We start from the raw sequence: 19,278 nt of genomic DNA on the forward strand, positions 1-19,278 counted from the left end.
AGTTGACTGTCGAATTGATTTGCCTGAAACAAGATCACGATGGACAACGACAATGGAATTGAACTCAAGTTATGCACCGGCACTTGTCATATTGGTAGGACAGGCGCTGTGATGAATAAAATAAATGCATCCGTAACATGTGATAGCGATTGATAATAGGCGCATCAAAGAAGTTTAGGGACTATTGACGGTTAAACATGGAGCGTTTCAATGAGTTAGGAAGTACTAACGCTTTATCAAAATCGCCTCGAGTTGATCATACCGAGCGAAACTTGCGAAGTAGTCATTGTGGAAGTATAAGAGAAGTCAGCCTCCGTCATGCCGATGACTTGATTACGATTTTTCTTCTACATATCAGTGTCGCTTTCGGAGGTGTCGAAGTCCATGACTTGGGTCAAGGAGAGCTAATTCTTGGCACACTTCCAACGCCCAATGTATTGCGTAGAGTGAGTGGCGTAATTCCCTTTGAAAATAATCGAAAAACTCAAAAGTATTCGTGGTAAAACTGTCGCTTGTTTTCTCTTAGCAGTTCGGATCAAGTCATCGTTACCGAAGTTAGTAGACGTCATCCAAAGGTTGGTTGACAAAGGTGTATAAATGTGCAGTTCATTAATGGCCCACAGACAAATATTGCCGCTTCATTATATTTTTTATTGCATATTCAGGTTGGAAACGCAAAACAAAGTGTTCTCAAATTTGTTGTTGCTTAGTGAATTGTCTTCATTATAATTATCTAATGCCAATCAACGTGACAGATACATTTTATTTTTCTCTCATTTAGCTATACCCGAAGTATGTCCTCTGCTACAGCTGTAAAAGAAATCTGGAAGTCTGCGGATGCCGTTTGTTTTGACGTGGATTCAACTGTGTGCCAGGATGAAGGAATCGATGAGCTCGCCAAATTTTGCAATAAGTCTGATGCAGTAAAAAAGTTGTGGGTTTAAGTCGTCAATAATAATTTTCAAAATAGATCATCTGTAATATTTCATTTCTTTGATTGATGACATAAAAAATATGGGTGCCCTAAGGTTGGATATCCTTTAATCGGGTTGCGTAAGTCGCAGAGCTGGTATATAAACACATCAATTTTCTTCAAGACGGGTTGCCTATTAAATGAGCTTATATGCGAGGGTAGTTGTGGGTTTGGAATAGGGATATTATTTGTAGTTTACATAATATAAGGCTGTATTTTAACTTTGATTTTAAAAAAGTAATTTAAGTCCATAGTAAAAAGTGGGATCATCAGTAGAAAGTTAATGTGAAGAAAAAAATATTATTTCGATTACCCTTATTTATAATGGCATTATCTGCCAGATTTTCAAGATAGGAAACAGTTGCAAGTACCCTCCGTCCTAATGAGTACTCTTCCCAGATGGAGAGGGAGATTTTTCTTTGGGCCATTACCATGACACAGAAAAAAATTCTGTATACTATGGGTCTTCATTTTTAAAATTTTCAATTATGCATGAAAATTCAACGCACATATGTAAAAATCATGAGGAATAATGGTGTGACTATCAGAATAGAAAAAATTAAAGAGTAGAGTAAATTATCGTAGGAATCATAATTAAGACCAAAATTTTAACGTATTTTCATAACACAGCATGCTCAACAAAACCCTAGAATATGTCACCAAGGGACATGGTATCCCAAAACAGAAAAATGGTCTCTTCAAGCAATAAGATATACAATCCAAGGTCTAGAAGAAATTCTGAGAATGATGAAGTTTGTGCAAACACCACCCATAAAGGTTTGTTGCTCATAGACTGAAAACTCAAATCCCTCTTGTCTACGAAGGAGATAAAGCAGAGCTGGCATGATATATTACCCTTTCTGGGTCTATTATATCCAGGGTTGTTACTGTGAATTTTATTGCCTTGTGAAGCCTCTGGTGCCCTCTTACTTTGGGTTCAAGTAATGTATATTTTTTTAACCACCCTAAGTACAATCAATTTTGTTACCTAAATGGTGCCAGCCATTCTATTCATATATTAGCTCTGTATCTGTCTCCTTTTCACCGTTTATTTTAGCTATCACTGGATCTGGGTAATTACACCATTGATATCATCTCAATGCCTTAGAGTTGTAATTATGTATTATTGTATGCCTTAGAGTTGTAATTATGTATTATTGTTTGCCTTAGAGTTGTATTGTCTGTATTTTGATATTTCCCGAACATAAAAATGTGTAGCCTTGAATTTTAATAGTATATTATGTATCCTTTACTATGGCTATCATATATATGCCCCCCTACTGTGTAATATTTATCTTTGATGATTTCCATATTACTTTGTAGCCACAGATAGTCAAATTAATGGATTGTAATAGTTGTTGTGAACTGAAGGGGATCTATTTTCATTGTATAGAGGGACGCTTCTGTGGTTTTCATTGAGGGTACTGTTCTCTCTATCAAGGACTCTCTTTTGAGAGATTCCTTGCTGAAGTCCATAGGAATAACTGAAGAAAAATAAGAAGAAACTTGATATAGCCAAGTGTTTATTATTCATACTTAGTATGAGTGATGATTAAATTATTGGAAAGGATTTTTTAATTTTAAATTTGGATTGGTTTTTGAAAAATATGTTGAAAGATTTAGTTCTAGGTGAAAGAGATAGTACTTGAAATTGATACAAAGCAAAAAGTTTTTTAAACTCGGTGTATAATTTGCGTGCTGAATAAATCTATTTTTAGAATAGATCTGTGAATGTCAACCACCCCCAATAATAATAATATACTTTAGTCATCTTATAATCATATTCACATATGGTAGATGTCATTTTTCACATTTGTAGAATTTGTTACATATATTGCGACTTTTTATAGGAACATACAGTTGTTCATAGATAATATACTGTACAGCACAATATACAATTACATAAAATACTTGTATTGAAAATATTTGTATACATAGACCTAATATTCTACTCACACAAGACCTTATAGTTTTAGGCTTGTAAAGTCGAGCCCATAATACTCCTCTATTGAGTATAAAGGGTTGGAGGTAAGCCAATCACGCAGCACCCTGCGGAACACCACATTGCGGGCTGACTTAACAGAATTTGGAAGCATGTTAAACAATTTGATAGGTTGACCTTCAACTTTATAAGTCCTGTCTAGCCTACAGTATGGAAAATCCATATTAGACTTTGCTCTGGTATTATGGCTGTGAACATCAGCCCTAGTGGAGTACATACTGGTATTTTCTTTTACATGAACTAATGAATAGAGTGTATGTAAATTGTAGACAGTCATAATTTTTAAATTTAAAAAGAGAGGTCTACAGTGTTCAAGTGGACATGAATTAGATAAGGTGCGGACTGCCTTTTTCTGCATCACAAAGATTAGCTTAATATCAGATGTATGCCCCCAAAGTCTAATGTCATAAGTGATATGCGAGTGAAAGAATGCATAGGAATTATTAATTAAGTAGTCCTTGCATATGATTTCAATTTCCTGAGCAGAAATAAGGCTTGTGCAAGTTTCTTCCTAATGTGTAGAATATGAGCACTACATGTTAACTTGGAGTCTAAATAAAATCCCAGTAGTTTCACAGGGACAGTATCTGGTTTAGCAGATTTTAGTGTAGACAGAAGATGCTGAGTTTTATCGGGATTCATAAGGAGATTGTTGGCAGAAAACCAATCCACTGCCTTTTTAAGTATAATAGGAACTCCATTCATCGCATCAGAATGATGGAGGGAACTATGTAGGAAAGTAGTATCATCCGCATAGAGGACACAGTCAGTAATCATATTGGGGCACGTGACCAGAAATAAAAGAGGTCCTAGCACAGAGCCCTGAGGTACACCATATTTAATTTTTAATGGTTTGGAGCGTTTACCATTTACATAAACTGACTGCTTACGATCGGATAAGTAGGAAGAAATAAATTTTAGTTCAGTATCCTTAAAATCAATGTCCATATCTAAATACTCCCAATTTGTATTCCCAATAAACATAGTGGTATGAGTAGCTTTCCATCTTATAATTCAACCTTGGAAGATAAATTCCAATTTACTTGACTTCAGACAAAAGGTTTGACTCATGTCTTGTATGGAAATGATAGATAGAGTGACTATGGCCCTAAACACTAATGAAATGAAAAATTAGATAATAGTAAATGGATGATTGGCTCCTTAAATAAATGAAAACTCTATCATAACATTCTTCATTGTATACTTCTAGGACAAATGAAGCAATGAAGGGAAGCATGGATTATAGAGAGTCCCTTTCCTTGCGGCTTGGCATCATTCAACCTGCCTGGGGTGTAATGAAACGGTTTCTTGAATCCCATCCAATAAAACTTACTCCAGGAGTTGAGTAAGTTTAAAGCCATGAGGAGAAGCAGAAGGGATTAATATTTTTTTCCTTGAAGTTTCTTATGTGAAGTTGTAGGAAAATATATGTGAAGTAATATATCAAGAAGGAAGCTGCCATTCCAGATCAGATCTCTTTAGGATAATTCTCTGTTTTATGGCAATTGCAGTTTTCTATCCACTAGTTGTATTGAAAAAATATAATTGATCATAGCCAACAGCATTCCCTGAGTAATTTTTAAGAGTATACCCTTGTCTATCATTTTATTTCTAATTATGTCCCTAATTATTATTTTTAACATCTGTTTTGGTTAAATTCCAAAGAAACAGCGGGAGATGCCGCAACAGTAACTTTTAACGGAGTCATCCGCTAATGTGCATTTTAATGCAACAATTTCAGAGCGTAAAAATCATTCGCCTTGACTGGGACTCGAACCCAGATCCCTCAATATCCGGTCGAGTGCTTTAGCCACTTAAGCTACCGAGGCGTCCTCTTAAACTCTGAAATTTTGGGGCTTTTTAAAGGAACTAGATGTTATGACGAAATACCGTACATACAATGTCACATGCATTCGTAGTCGTGCGCGAGGCGCCACTGTCCACGAGGTTAAAAGCCAACTTTAAACACGTATGGTGTTTTCCCTTTGACAAATTCCAAAGAAACAGCGGGAGATGCCGCAACAGTAACTTTTAACGGAGTCATCCGCTAATGTGCATTTTAATGCAACAATTTCAGAGCGTAAAAATCATTCGCCTTGACTGGGACTCGAACCCAGATCCCTCAATATCCGGTCGAGTGCTTTAGCCACTTAAGCTACCGAGGCGTCCTCTTAAACTCTGAAATTTTGGGGCTTTTTAAAGGAACTAGATGTTATGACGAAATACCGTACATACAATGTCACATGCATTCGTAGTCGTGCGCGAGGCGCCACTGTCCACGAGGTTAAAAGCCAACTTTAAACACGTATGGTGTTTTCCCTTTGACAAATTCCAAAGAAACAGCGGGAGATGCCGCAACAGTAACTTTTAACGGAGTCATCCGCTAATGTGCATTTTAATGCAACAATTTCAGAGCGTAAAAATCATTCGCCTTGACTGGGACTCGAACCCAGATCCCTCAATATCCGGTCGAGTGCTTTAGCCACTTAAGCTACCGAGGCGTCCTCTTAAACTCTGAAATTTTGGGGCTTTTTAAAGGAACTAGATGTTATGACGAAATACCGTACATACAATGTCACATGCATTCGTAGTCGTGCGCGAGGCGCCACTGTCCACGAGGTTAAAAGCCAACTTTAAACACGTATGGTGTTTTCCCTTTGACAAATTCCAAAGAAACAGCGGGAGATGCCGCAACAGTAACTTTTAACGGAGTCATCCGCTAATGTGCATTTTAATGCAACAATTTCAGAGCGTAAAAATCATTCGCCTTGACTGGGACTCGAACCCAGATCCCTCAATATCCGGTCGAGTGCTTTAGCCACTTAAGCTACCGAGGCGTCCTCTTAAACTCTGAAATTTTGGGGCTTTTTAAAGGAACTAGATGTTATGACGAAATACCGTACATACAATGTCACATGCATTCGTAGTCGTGCGCGAGGCGCCACTGTCCACGAGGTTAAAAGCCAACTTTAAACACGTATGGTGTTTTCCCTTTGACAAATTCCAAAGAAACAGCGGGAGATGCCGCAACAGTAACTTTTAACGGAGTCATCCGCTAATGTGCATTTTAATGCAACAATTTCAGAGCGTAAAAATCATTCGCCTTGACTGGGACTCGAACCCAGATCCCTCAATATCCGGTCGAGTGCTTTAGCCACTTAAGCTACCGAGGCGTCCTCTTAAACTCTGAAATTTTGGGGCTTTTTAAAGGAACTAGATGTTATGACGAAATACCGTACATACAATGTCACATGCATTCGTAGTCGTGCGCGAGGCGCCACTGTCCACGAGGTTAAAAGCCAACTTTAAACACGTATGGTGTTTTCCCTTTGACAAATTCCAAAGAAACAGCGGGAGATGCCGCAACAGTAACTTTTAACGGAGTCATCCGCTAATGTGCATTTTAATGCAACAATTTCAGAGCGTAAAAATCATTCGCCTTGACTGGGACTCGAACCCAGATCCCTCAATATCCGGTCGAGTGCTTTAGCCACTTAAGCTACCGAGGCGTCCTCTTAAACTCTGAAATTTTGGGGCTTTTTAAAGGAACTAGATGTTATGACGAAATACCGTACATACAATGTCACATGCATTCGTAGTCGTGCGCGAGGCGCCACTGTCCACGAGGTTAAAAGCCAACTTTAAACACGTATGGTGTTTTCCCTTTGACAAATTCCAAAGAAACAGCGGGAGATGCCGCAACAGTAACTTTTAACGGAGTCATCCGCTAATGTGCATTTTAATGCAACAATTTCAGAGCGTAAAAATCATTCGCCTTGACTGGGACTCGAACCCAGATCCCTCAATATCCGGTCGAGTGCTTTAGCCACTTAAGCTACCGAGGCGTCCTCTTAAACTCTGAAATTTTGGGGCTTTTTAAAGGAACTAGATGTTATGACGAAATACCGTACATACAATGTCACATGCATTCGTAGTCGTGCGCGAGGCGCCACTGTCCACGAGGTTAAAAGCCAACTTTAAACACGTATGGTGTTTTCCCTTTGACAAATTCCAAAGAAACAGCGGGAGATGCCGCAACAGTAACTTTTAACGGAGTCATCCGCTAATGTGCATTTTAATGCAACAATTTCAGAGCGTAAAAATCATTCGCCTTGACTGGGACTCGAACCCAGATCCCTCAATATCCGGTCGAGTGCTTTAGCCACTTAAGCTACCGAGGCGTCCTCTTAAACTCTGAAATTTTGGGGCTTTTTAAAGGAACTAGATGTTATGACGAAATACCGTACATACAATGTCACATGCATTCGTAGTCGTGCGCGAGGCGCCACTGTCCACGAGGTTAAAAGCCAACTTAAACCTTAAGTGGCTAAAGCACTCGACCGGATATTGAGGGATCTGGGTTCGAGTCCCAGTCAAGGCGAATGATTTTTACGCTCTGTTTTGGTTATTAAAAATACTATCAAAATATGATAGAGTTATTAAACACTCTTTGAAACCATTTTGTACTATTGTAGACCTAAAGTACAAAAGATCCTGTTGTAGTGAGAAAATATTGATGTTATTTACTTTCATATGGTGCCAGTTTTTAAGGGAGCATTAGTTACTCATTGAAGGATATTCAAATATTTTCTTTCAATATCCATGTTTTTATTCCCTATAGATTACTTAGAAAAGCACCTGAGAGTGATATCCAAGATGACCAGCTAGCCATCATAATCATACAGTTTATAACACTGCTCCATTTCCATCATAAGCTCATGACATATAAGAAAGGTAATTTAAGGAGAACTAGAAGAAAGACAAAAATTCATGGTAACCCCTTGGTTTAAAAGACATTTTTCATTTAACCTCTTTTACCTATGAGGAAATGTTTGATGCATCGCATAAGGTTATCAAAATTCACCAGAGTATGCAATATCAATCCGTGAAACAAATCTTAACAGGAAGGCTTGGAGAGCTTCTTTTAGTTTCTGAAAAGGAGTTTACGAATATAGTTACTTTTATTATAGATAACCCATTTATTCAAGGTATTCTGTGTTTTTAAAGGCAAGATTTGGATGGTCCTTAACAACTTGTTACTTTTAAGTTATCCTGATAACATCTTCTTTCTTTGTCCTACATTATTCTTTCTTCACAATTTTGTAACTTCTGTCTGCCTTCATACTGCCCAGAAAGCCTCTTCTTTTCCTTCCTCTACCCGGCTTATTCAACATTCTTCATTCTATTTCGGCCAACTACATCCTACTACCTTTCAGTATTTCCTTCTCCACTTTCTATGTCTGTTCCAGATTTCCCCCAGCAGCTACCTTTCTTTCCCCACCCCATTTAAAACTTGTTTTCCCTCCTCTCTGTCCAACTTATTTCTCCATTCTCTGCTATATTCACCTTCAAAAGCCTCCAATTCACTCACATCCTTTAGCCTAAAAGACTAGGTCTCACATCCATGAATCATTATGGTTCATATTAAAGTCTTTACTTATCTTTTCTCGTCATCTTTACTTGGTGTATCTATCATCAATTTTCTTATTCTTCTTAATTTCTGATGGTCTGTAAACCTAACTGAATTAATCATCTCACCACGTATGTACTTTTATTTCCAGCTCTAACCTTTCTCTCTGTTACACTTATCTGTTCCTCAGCATATACACTGAAAAGTACTGTTGACTTTGGGTAGCACTGTCTCCCTTCCCCCTCATCACTGCCCATCCCAGATTGGCGACTTTTTTACACTATAGTCATTGGACCCTGCTATTGATTTTATAGTGTCCAGCTCATGGTTGAAAATTTTTAATGTTAGGGGTAAATAAATAAGTTGGTGTATCATTGAATGGAAGATTGACAGTCTCTGGTGTGCAGGGTGACATACAAGAAAAGTCCAAAAAGTGGTGTCGTCTATCGTTTGTTGGTGGTCTTTCTAATAAGATTGCTCAAAAATATAATAAAAGAAAATTTAATATCTCATTTCATAATCTGCATATTCAGGGAAAAATCCTTTTCCACAACAAAAACAAATTAGAACCCCTCTTACAAACCGCCATTTACTGGGTGTAGTGTGATTCCTGTGATATGTGCTGCAGAGGTCAGTAGCTAAGCATCTTCTATGATTATCTCACTCATGTAAATTTAATCCGGAAATTGTACACTACAAAATCAAGGGCAAAAGACTTGATATTATAGAGCAACTTGAAATTGTAAAATTAAATATGAATGTTCTTTTAAACAACAATATTTTTTTAAACCACTCTCCTCTCCTCAGAATCCCATTTCCACAACAAAAAGTGAAACTCCCTCTATCCTATTGACTCCACCCTTTGTATATTTCCCATCTAATCACCCCCTACCTTCCTCTATCAGTATGTGTCCAACAACCCTTCCCTGATAATGCCCTTCTTAGAATCACTTATACCTCATCCCTCAACCTGCCTCTATCCCTATCCCTTTGATCTCTCCTTCCTGCTTAACCTTTCTTTATTCTTCCCTTCTTCCTACTGCCAGGACACCAGCTACCTGCCACCATCTCAAATAATGACCACGAGTGCTTATTCCCCCACGCCTCTTTTTACCTCTACATATCTTTAGTTTCCCTGTTTCTTTGGGTTTTCCATATTTCCCCTCTTTGTCCCCACCCTCCTTACTCCACACTCTCCTTACTCTACACTTTTTTATTCCCCCCCCTCTTCCTCAAACAGATATAAATATGATGTGTCACATGTTGACTCTTGTCTTTTACCTGAAATTGATTCGATGAACTGAAATGCATTGTGCATTACAAAAAAATCGGTGGAAAAGAGCAAATTTTGTTTTTCTCATTATGACAAACTTCCACTACATCTCGCTTGAATCTGTTTAATATATGGGGATCATAATTGACTAAAGGATATCTTATGGCCCAACTCCCTCCTCATAAACACAGTGTATAAAGTCAAAGAAACTCATCCTTCCATTTTTCCCTAAACCTTTTTGTAATTTTGTGAAAATATTATCTTTCCCTACTGCCTTGTTTGCCTTCATCTCCATTAGTGCTTTTCATATATTGCTACCCTTATTCGTCGACCCAAATCATCCTCATGTATGTCACATTCTTCTGTTAGAAAGTTTTTTTTGCCATTTCTATTCTGCTTACTATATGCCTCTTCCTTCTCCATCATTAGTCATGTTGCCACCAAAATAAAAAAAACTTCCACGTGATCCTCTGTATTCTCGTAGTCTTACTAAGAGAATATCTTCTTTACTATTGAACATTAACTTGGTTTTAATACTACTTTTCTTGAAGTTGTAATTTTTCCTCTCCGTTTTGATACTGACTAATATCTTTTTTGGGGCTTCTTCATTCTCTACTAATGTTGCTATAAAAAAATCATAAATGCAGTAATCAACCTGAAGATCGGTTTGGTCAGTGATGGCAGAGTTCACCCAGTACTAAACCCAATGGCCTGTGAAATTCACACATCAGGGTAGGGGCCCAGTTCCTTTCCCTGTGCTGGTTATGGCTTCCCAAGAAAATCTGGTGCCCGAAAAATCACGTAGCTTGGGTAAAGCTAAGGGTGCCCAGAGAAGCTTGCCCAGGAATTGAACCTGGGCCCTCCGGGCAGTAGTCCAATGCTCTATCCCTGGACTACCATGACTCACTAGTGTTGCTTTGTCAACCCCAAATTGCATTGTTCTTATCTGATATCCATTTATTCATATGCTGCCTTTTACCTTTCCTTGAGCTGTTTATTTGACTTCCCAGGGTATGCGTTAAATATCAAGGGTGATAATGGGCAGTCCTTCCTTCCTTTATCTAATTGCTGCAGTGTTCTTTTAAGACAGAGCTTGTATTAATCTTCTGTGATTATTATTCATTTCAATTGCTCTTAGGATACGTTGCATCATATTGCAGTCCACGTTGTCGAGCTTTCTCCAAATGAATGAATGCAATAAAGGTTGGTTGAGATTTCAGTATCCTCTTCTATATGATGAGGCAGAGCAAGAATAACTTCTCCTGTTCCTCTTTTAATTCTAATTCCAAATTGGCCCTCAAGAAACACTCTTTTGCTTTCTTCTTCATGGTCTGTAGTTCATCCTTGCCAAAATCTTTGATGCAATGATGGTCAGAAAAATTGTTCTTAAGTTTTACATTAGTCAGCCTTTTTATTTTTTAGTATAGGGACAATAACATTATTCTTGAAGTTCATCATTAGGTACAACATAATAGGTTAAATAGCTATGTTATAATCTCTTTTCCTGATTGTTTTATTGGTTCCAAGGGTATATTGTTAATCCCTGGTTGTTTAGTTTCCATGGAGTTATTTAATGAAGTATCAAATTCATATTAAGTATATAGTCTAATTTCTACATAATCACGTGGCCCTAAATGGTACCCAGAGGGGTCATACTAGGGTTGCACTCAAAGACCTATTTCTTGTCACCAGTAACCACCTATTTAAAAAATTAGGGTTACTTTCACGGTTATCCCAGAGGCCCAAGGCAAGACTGTCACCCAAGCAGTCTTCAGACAGCACCTTGGGGACCATCTTGGCACACCTTTCTCAAGGCTAAATCTTCTGTAAGGATGCAATACACTATGGTTTTCTGAATATTGCACTCTTCTGCTAACATCCTGACAACTGGGTGTCCATGTGAATTGAACATGTACCTTAGATTTTGGATATTTTCATCACGCTGTGTTGTTGGTAATGTTCAGGGTATTGCCTCATTGTAAATTCCTCATTACCCACCTAGAACATCCTGTGCAAGCATAAAACCATCACTTGGGACATTTCTCCATCCTCATAGGCATCCTTAACCATGGTCATGGTCTCCGAATCCAATTTTCCAAGCTTAGTGCACAATTTTATGGCATATCATTGCCCCATGGAAAGTGGCGAAATGGAAACCTCCTCTCTATCCTCCCAGGACATCTATGCCAGCAGAAAACCATTCCTAAGGACATTGCTGTATCTCCCGAACCTGATTTTCCGAGCTTAACACAAAATTTTATCGCATATGGTTGCTCCATGGAACATGGAATCATAAATTCGTGACTCGACCCTCGAAAAGGGGTCTGGGTTTGTGGTGATTGGCACTCTGTAACTGCCCAGAAACAAATGACGCGGGTTGCATTGCTTTCCCACGACCTCCCACTACCTATCCCACTAAAAATCACCTCACTCTAGCCATGCAGGTCTGAGGAATAAAATCATTCTGCATTTTTTTAAATTAATTTTTTAATTACCGAGTGTCATCTCCTTTTGGTACACGTTTCTTTTCTATCATAACAATTCTCTGAATACTCTTTCCATTTCTTTGCTCTGTCTTCATCTTTAATAATAAGATCACCATTTTTATCCTGAATTATTGATAATTGCTTCGCATTCTTTGAAATGATGTCTCACAATCATGTAAGCTGCTTCAACTGTTCCTGAGACAAGGTCATGTTGCATTTCTTGGCACAAGGCCTTCATCCATTCCTTTCTGGCTCTTCTTACTTTTCAGCTGATTTCATTCGTCAGCCTTTAGTAGCATATCTTTCCTTTCTCAGTCCTTGAATTTCTGTACTTCCCCTCATCTAATAGGTCTAGTACTTCTCTAGATCCATGGTTTCATTTTCACAGGTCTCCTTCAGCCTAAAGTTTCTTTTCAGATCCTATAGATCCATTCTTCCTTTCTTTCTTCAATCAAAAATTTGTTGTTACTTTTTACCATTTCCTTTTTCAATTTATGTTGGAATTCCATCCTTGGCTGAGTTTCATTCATTCTTTTTTCCTGCCATTGAGTCATCATTATTTTCTTTAGCTGCTTGAATTTCATATGGCACTTCATTAGCACTAAATTCTGGTCTGTGCCAATATGCCAATACACTCAGGATAACTTTGGTAAGTAGGCAATTTGATACCTTCTTACACATCTTGGCATCTTCCAAGTGTATTTCCTTTAAGGGTCATTCCAGAAATGTGTTTTCTACCTCTAATTTGTACTGTTTGCAGATTTCCAAAAGTATTTTCTTTCATTTCATTTCCTTAAGCCATTCGGGGTTAGGTGGTAGAAGGGACTTCATAGTCGCAATCTAACCCCAAAATATAGATGACTATCTATCTCCCTAATGTTTTTCCATCGTAGCCTTCTCCAAAAAGAAGGAATTGCATCACCAGTGATTTAACAATTCCTGTGTAATGAAGTGATCTGAAATATCTGTAGCCAAAATTGCACATTAAGAGTATCTTGGTATAAGAGAGAGAGGGTAAGTGTATGGGAAAACTCTAGATGCTAAGGTTGATACTGGTAACCTGGATTTGAAGCTTAAAGGATGTAGATGAAACATTTTCCCAGAGTTAGCATTCACGCCCACTTAGCATAAGGCTTAGTGTAAAGCTCTGTTTAGCCTCACCTATAAAATTAACATGCAGGATGATTACTGTGAAGTGTATATGGATGCCAGTATTAAAATTTTATGCAATTGTATCCGATTTCTAGGATGTTGATTTCAACTTTACATGACCATAAGGTGCCTGTCTATCTGATCTCTGGTGGATTCCGTAGTCTAATCCTGCCTGCTGCTCTAAAGCTTGGTATCAAGCCTGAAAATGTATTTGCCAACAGAATAAAATTTTACTTTGATGGTAAGTCTACCTACTTTCCAAAAATGTCAAAGCCACATTTGGCCTAGTAGAAATAGTTGAAAAATGTACCTTGTCTTGAGTATGGTGGAAGATTTATCCAAAAAACAAAGAGACCTAATTATTTAAAGGGTTCTGAGTACCCTCAGTTTCACTCAAGCTGTATGATTTTTTGGGTATCTTTGGGTTACCAGGAAACTGCAGGTGGGACTAGGAAAGGAATTGGCCCCCATACCCTTAAAGTTAGGTGGCTTAGTATATGTTGGGCTCTGCCCTTGCCTATTAAACCAACCTTTGGGATGATTGCTGTGGTTTGCTATTGTATTTATTTAAAGCATATTTAGCCGCAAACATATGAAGTATAAATGAGCATTGACTCATGTTTTTAAAAGTTATTATCTTCTCTATTGTTGTGAAAATTTGTGGCGGTATGTATTGTGTATTTTAAAATTCATCATAGCTAACTGGGCAATTTTTACACCTACTGAGAAAGTCAATTAGTAACTCACGAAACTGGTCAGAGACTTTAATAATCAAAGTAATTTCCTGAAATTTATTTTAATTTTCTACCTATTCACTCTCTATATTCAGGCACTTATCCCATCTCTTTACAAATCCTTGATAGTCAGCAGGAAAGATGGTGCTAAGCCAGGACTGTACGGTGGATTTTCTTATCATTTTAAATTATTCACAACAGCTCCTTGTATGTCTTGCTGAAATTTATGACTAATTTGTTGACTTAGCCTTTTATATTTTCTATTAATGTAATTTTCCTCCTATTAAAGTTTATTTTTGCAAAAACTTGTAGGAAAGCTAGGCTATGCATCATGGTCAAAATGAGGGTAAGTGAAGGAGTAACCTTATTATGGCATCCCCATACCCTTACTGTGGTACTCTTGTCCCGTTTTCTCATGGCCGGCAGGTTAAACATGAGTGGTTGCAATGAACCAAGAGGATTAAGTAACCGGGCTTCTGTCAAAAGCCCCCCCCCACCCTGAAAATCAATCAACCGTAATTATGTCATATAAATTAGAAATTTCATTTTGAATGGAAGCAATTCTGCTATTTTATGCCTCCTAGCATGCAGTGTATGCACAGGTACACCTGCCAGTAAAGGAATTAACAAACATAAAGGGCAAAGGACTCAAGTATATGGGGAAGGTGGAAGGGTGCAGATTCCAAGCAGATATTTTAATGTTGAAATTGTTTTTTCTGACATGTATTATGTTTTGCCCCTGTAAAATAACGAGATGAAATAATAATATTTAAAAAATTGTGAGAAATAGCATGAAAAAAATTGTAATCTTGAAAAGGATTGTTCTTTGCTTTGGATGAAACTGTAGATTGAATTTAGAGGAATCAAAATAATTAATATTTAGTGTAAATATTGTATCATGTGTGAATGCAATTGAGGACACTACCAATTTCCTCAACAAATAAAAAGTAATCACATTTTTATGAGTTTGAACTTGTGCATCAATGAAAAATTTGATAGCATTTTTTGTCCCATTAGGTGATTATGCTGGCTTTGACGAAGAGCAACCTACATCCAGAAGTGGAGGCAAAGGAACTGTTATTGAAAATTTAAAAAGATCTTTTGGCTATAAAAAACTTGTTCTGATTGGTGATGGGGCCACTGACTTGGAGGCTTGTCCACCAGCCGATGCATTCATTGGTAATAAGTTTTTTGCCTCTTTTAACAATTTAAATAGACAGTTTTTTAGTTTATAACCAAACGGGATTTCAAAAAAGGAATTCTGTTGAGTTACATTTTCATGGTCTGAAGCCCCTGATCTCTCCTCCAAACATGTGTAAAGGTTATCATCATTGCTTTTTAATGTACACAATTTGTGCAGTTTCTCTACCCCACATTGAATTAATGTCAGGATATTAACTATGAAATTGTTAATAACTCTGCTAATATTTTACTTTGTGATGGTCATGTGTTTCATATTAATCTTGAAATCATGTGATGTTAGTTTATTGAGTACAGCTCCAAAGTTAAGTTAGTTTATTAAGTAAAGTCCAAATTTGTTGAGCCCTTGTGTTACAACACAATGGAGTTTTACTGCCTATTCTTAAAGGAATTTTTCCTCAGAAGGATAACCTGTCATATGAAGGTCTTGCACATAAACATTCAGTACATAGGTAATAAATTACTGGACCTCGAGGCTCCAGTGAATGAGTACAAACCCCATGTGATGTGTCTAGGAACATGGTTAATTGCAAGTGAACTTGATTCTCTTCATGTTCGTAGGTATCTTGTTGCTAGTGCTTTTTGCCGATCAGTGCACAAAAATGGTGGTGTTTTGATTATACTTTCTGAATGCTTTTCCCATATTCCAATTTGTTTCAAGTGCCACTTTCTCAATGAGGAACAAACATTTGAATCCTATGTTGCCTGTTTCAAAGTGGATACTACTGTTTTTTATGTATTATCTATTTATTGTTTGCCTAAAATTGACTTCTGTGTTTTCCTTTTGACAAAACTAATGTAACTCTTGGAAACAATGCAGAGGTCAATCCATGACCCATTTATAATAATTACAGGTGACTTCAATTGAAATTTTATGTGTGCTTCCAAAGCTAAACACAAATTTATGGATTTACAAACTTCATTTAACATCTGTGCTACCAACAGTAAACCTATTAGCATGAGTGCTAGTTCTAAAACTGTTTAAGATAACGTATTGAATAATATTGACCTGGATGACATTCAAACATAAATCATTAATGCTCACCTATCAGATCACTAACCACTTCTTTCAACGATTGCTGTGTCCGCATCAAACGAAAGTAAAAAATACTAAAAAAGGTATTTCCCTGATTAGAACATGATCACCTCTGTAAATTTTTTAAACTCCCATGAGATGTCACATTTGTATTGCTTGAAGTCCTACAACGAAAGCTTTGAATATTTCTATTCCACATGCATATAATATTTTGATATCTGTTTCCCCTTGTCCTTATGCACACAAAAAACAAAAGCTCGTTTGTTAAATACGATGGCGATTCAAAAAGGAAGGTATCCTATTTTTTCATGAAAAATGAAATTTATTCCCAACTTAGTGTACATTGTATGCAAGGCTGAGCATTTAGCTATTTTTGTACATAGTCACCTTGACGATCAATCACTTTTTGCATCCTTGTAAGCAGCTTTTTAATACCGGCGTCGTACCCTTCTCCCACCACATCCCGAACCAACTGACGACTGCTTGTTGTACTTCCTCATCTGACTTGAACTTCTGTCCTCCAAGGTGTTTTTTGAGAGCGGGAAACAAGTGGTAGTCGCTGGGGGCAATGTCCAGGCTGCAAGGAGGGTGGTCAATAATATCTCAGCCGAATTCATTGAGTTGGGTGGTCGTTTGATGTGACACATGCATGTTGATGTGGACATAATATGCCACCTACTACATATTTAAAGCACAGTCCAACTCTCATTGCAACAAAAAACTGACAAGAAGCAGGCGTCAGTTGGCTTCACGAAGCCAACTGACAACTGCTTCGTGTACCTCCTCGTCTTACTTGAATTTCTGTCCTCCTAGGTGTTTTTTGAGAGTGGAAAACAAGTGGTAGTCACTGAGGGCAACGTCGAGGGTGGTCAATGATATCCCAGCTGAATTCATTAAGTTGGGTGGTCGTTTGATGTAACACGTGCATGTTGGTGTGGACGTGCATTGTCATGATGCAAAAACACTCCTTTGGTGAGGCACCTTGTTGTAACCGAGGACCTCCGACACAATATTCTGCATGGAGAAGTAGCCACACTCTTCATTAAGGCCATCCTTTATCTCATGAAGGGTAATTACCTGGTTATTGCGCACCATCTCGTCAATTGTAGCCACGGTTGATTCAGGCAAGCTCAGCCGCCCCGACCGCTGCTCATCGTGGACGTTAACCTGGCCATCAAAAAACTCCCTGCACCACTTCCACACGTATTTGATGTCCTTACACTTCTCACCATACACTGCCACTAAATGGCGATGAATTAATATCGGAGAAGCAGTTATCAATTGGCTTCGTGACGCGGGAGAAGGGTATGACGCCGGTATTGAAAAGCTGGTTACAATGATGCAAAAAGTGATTGATCATCAAGGCCACTATGTTGAAAAATAGCTAAATGCTCAACTTTTCCAATGATATGCAAAGTTGAGAATAAATTTGATTTTTCATGAAAGAAATAAGAGACCTCACTTTTCAAATCGCCCTCATACAAAAGCCAGTGGGTCTCAGATGTAATATATTGGCCTTAAAAGAAAATGAAAGATGCAGCTGTGTATTACAAAAGTAAATCAAATCCATCTGAGTATCAGGAATATTGAGCAATAAAGAAAAGTTATCACCAAACCTTGCAGTCTGCTAAAAAATCCTTTAGCGGGCGTAGAGTTAACAATGCAGGCAATAAATCTAAAGACCTCTTGAAAATTTTTAACAAATCCAAGGGTACACATAATTTGCAACAAGACCATCAACTGCATAACTCAAGTGAAAATTCTATTCCTGATTGCTCTAAAATGACCTTCATTCTGAATGATTTTGACCCATACCATCAAAATCCTACAGTTTTAGTCATTTCAGCTAATTATTCTCATATTTTAGAAGTCACTGCATGATGAGCATAACATTGCATCCATTGCAAATCACATTTTCTGGAATGTTTCCACAGGGGGTAATGAAAATATTTTGATGCTGCTGCTTTTGACTGCCAAAATAAGAATATATAGTTAATGTAAAATTTAATTGTAGGTGAACTCACAGCAAAATTTACCCAAAAAATTAATATTTTTTGTTCAATAACATGACAATTAAGGATGACAGTTGCCAATCTGCAATTAAAGATGTTTCTTTTGCAGGATTCGGTGGAAATGTGGTTCGAGATGAGGTGAAGAGAGGTGCCAAATGGTTTGTTACCGATTTTAATGAGCTAACGGAACATATTGTCAAGAAATAATTTTTATGATTTTGTCAGAGTATCATAAATGTGTACCTGATTTTTATTATCTCTAATTAATCATAATGCAGATAAACTTGAATTTCCACCTGGTTTATATTTTTGAAAATTCCACAGAAGAGAAAATTTTTAATATTTAATGTAAGATTTAAAAAAGAATATAGTATTCTTTTGGTTATTTTTATAATGCTATACATTATGAAATCGATATTTTAGCTTGTAATTAATTGAATTTTGTATTATTGGAAAGAGCATATCATACTGACATATCATTTACATGTGTTTGATGGAGAATAAAAAGTGGTTCTATATTTGAAATTCATTTTTTTATGAGAAATTACCACGTATCCCTTACATGGTAGTAAATAATATTGTAAAGGTTGCTTTTCCTGCCTTGTAAATAATAAGTCAGCAATAATTTATCTATTTCCATTGGGTAGAGTATATATTGACTTGACCAACAAATGTGTACAAGTATTAATATAAAATACAAATCAAAGCATTGCCATATGTCTTCATAATACTCAAGTAGATGTGCTGTAATAATTTTCTTAAGAATGATTTTACCTTTATTAGAAAAAGCAAAGTCTGGATCTGATGTGAACTGTTATCTTATTAAAAATCACTGAAGATGAGTGACTACATCTCCCTTTACTGAGAACATATGAAAATGATTACATATTATGAATAATAATTTTTCCTCAGACTTTTTGCTAATGAGGGGTTCAAGTTTGTAAGGAATAACCGAGGATGATGACAATGAAGGCACATCTCAGAGTATAAACTGATGAAA

General features: G+C 37.2%; 1 protein-coding gene across 2 annotated transcripts; it reads left to right on the top strand.

Moving 5' to 3' along the window:
- Positions 1-132: 132 nt before the first annotated feature.
- Positions 133-18,785, top strand: aay (phosphoserine phosphatase). 2 transcript variants are annotated; one of them, XM_071589908.1, is made up of 7 exons: positions 133-446; positions 530-665; positions 782-934; positions 4,186-4,320; positions 13,392-13,537; positions 15,048-15,209; positions 18,388-18,785. In XM_071589908.1, the coding sequence occupies exons 2-7, from the start codon at positions 598-600 to the stop codon at positions 18,483-18,485; spliced, it is 762 nt and encodes a 253-aa protein (XP_071446009.1). In that variant the 5' UTR covers positions 133-446; positions 530-597; the 3' UTR covers positions 18,486-18,785. The 2 variants fall into 2 exon arrangements, with proteins under 2 accessions (XP_071446009.1, XP_071446010.1); XM_071589909.1 differs by having other exon boundaries at positions 530-575.
- Positions 18,786-19,278: the final 493 nt, after the last annotated feature.

Source organism: Hetaerina americana, unplaced genomic scaffold (genome assembly GCF_022747635.1).
Source record: "Hetaerina americana unplaced genomic scaffold, ioHetAmer1.1.p SCAF_4, whole genome shotgun sequence".
In the NCBI taxonomy this organism is placed as follows: domain Eukaryota; kingdom Metazoa; phylum Arthropoda; class Insecta; order Odonata; family Calopterygidae; genus Hetaerina; species Hetaerina americana.

Coding starts and splice junctions, on each gene's coding strand:
- aay (XM_071589908.1), top strand. CDS start 598: ATGTGCAGTTCATTAATGGCCCACAGACAAATATTGCCGCTTCATTAT. Junction 935..4,185: donor TCTGATGCAGTAAAAAAGTT/GTGGGTTTAAGT, acceptor GTATACTTCTAG/GACAAATGAAGCAATGAAGG. Junction 13,538..15,047: donor AATAAAATTTTACTTTGATG/GTAAGTCTACCT, acceptor TTGTCCCATTAG/GTGATTATGCTGGCTTTGAC.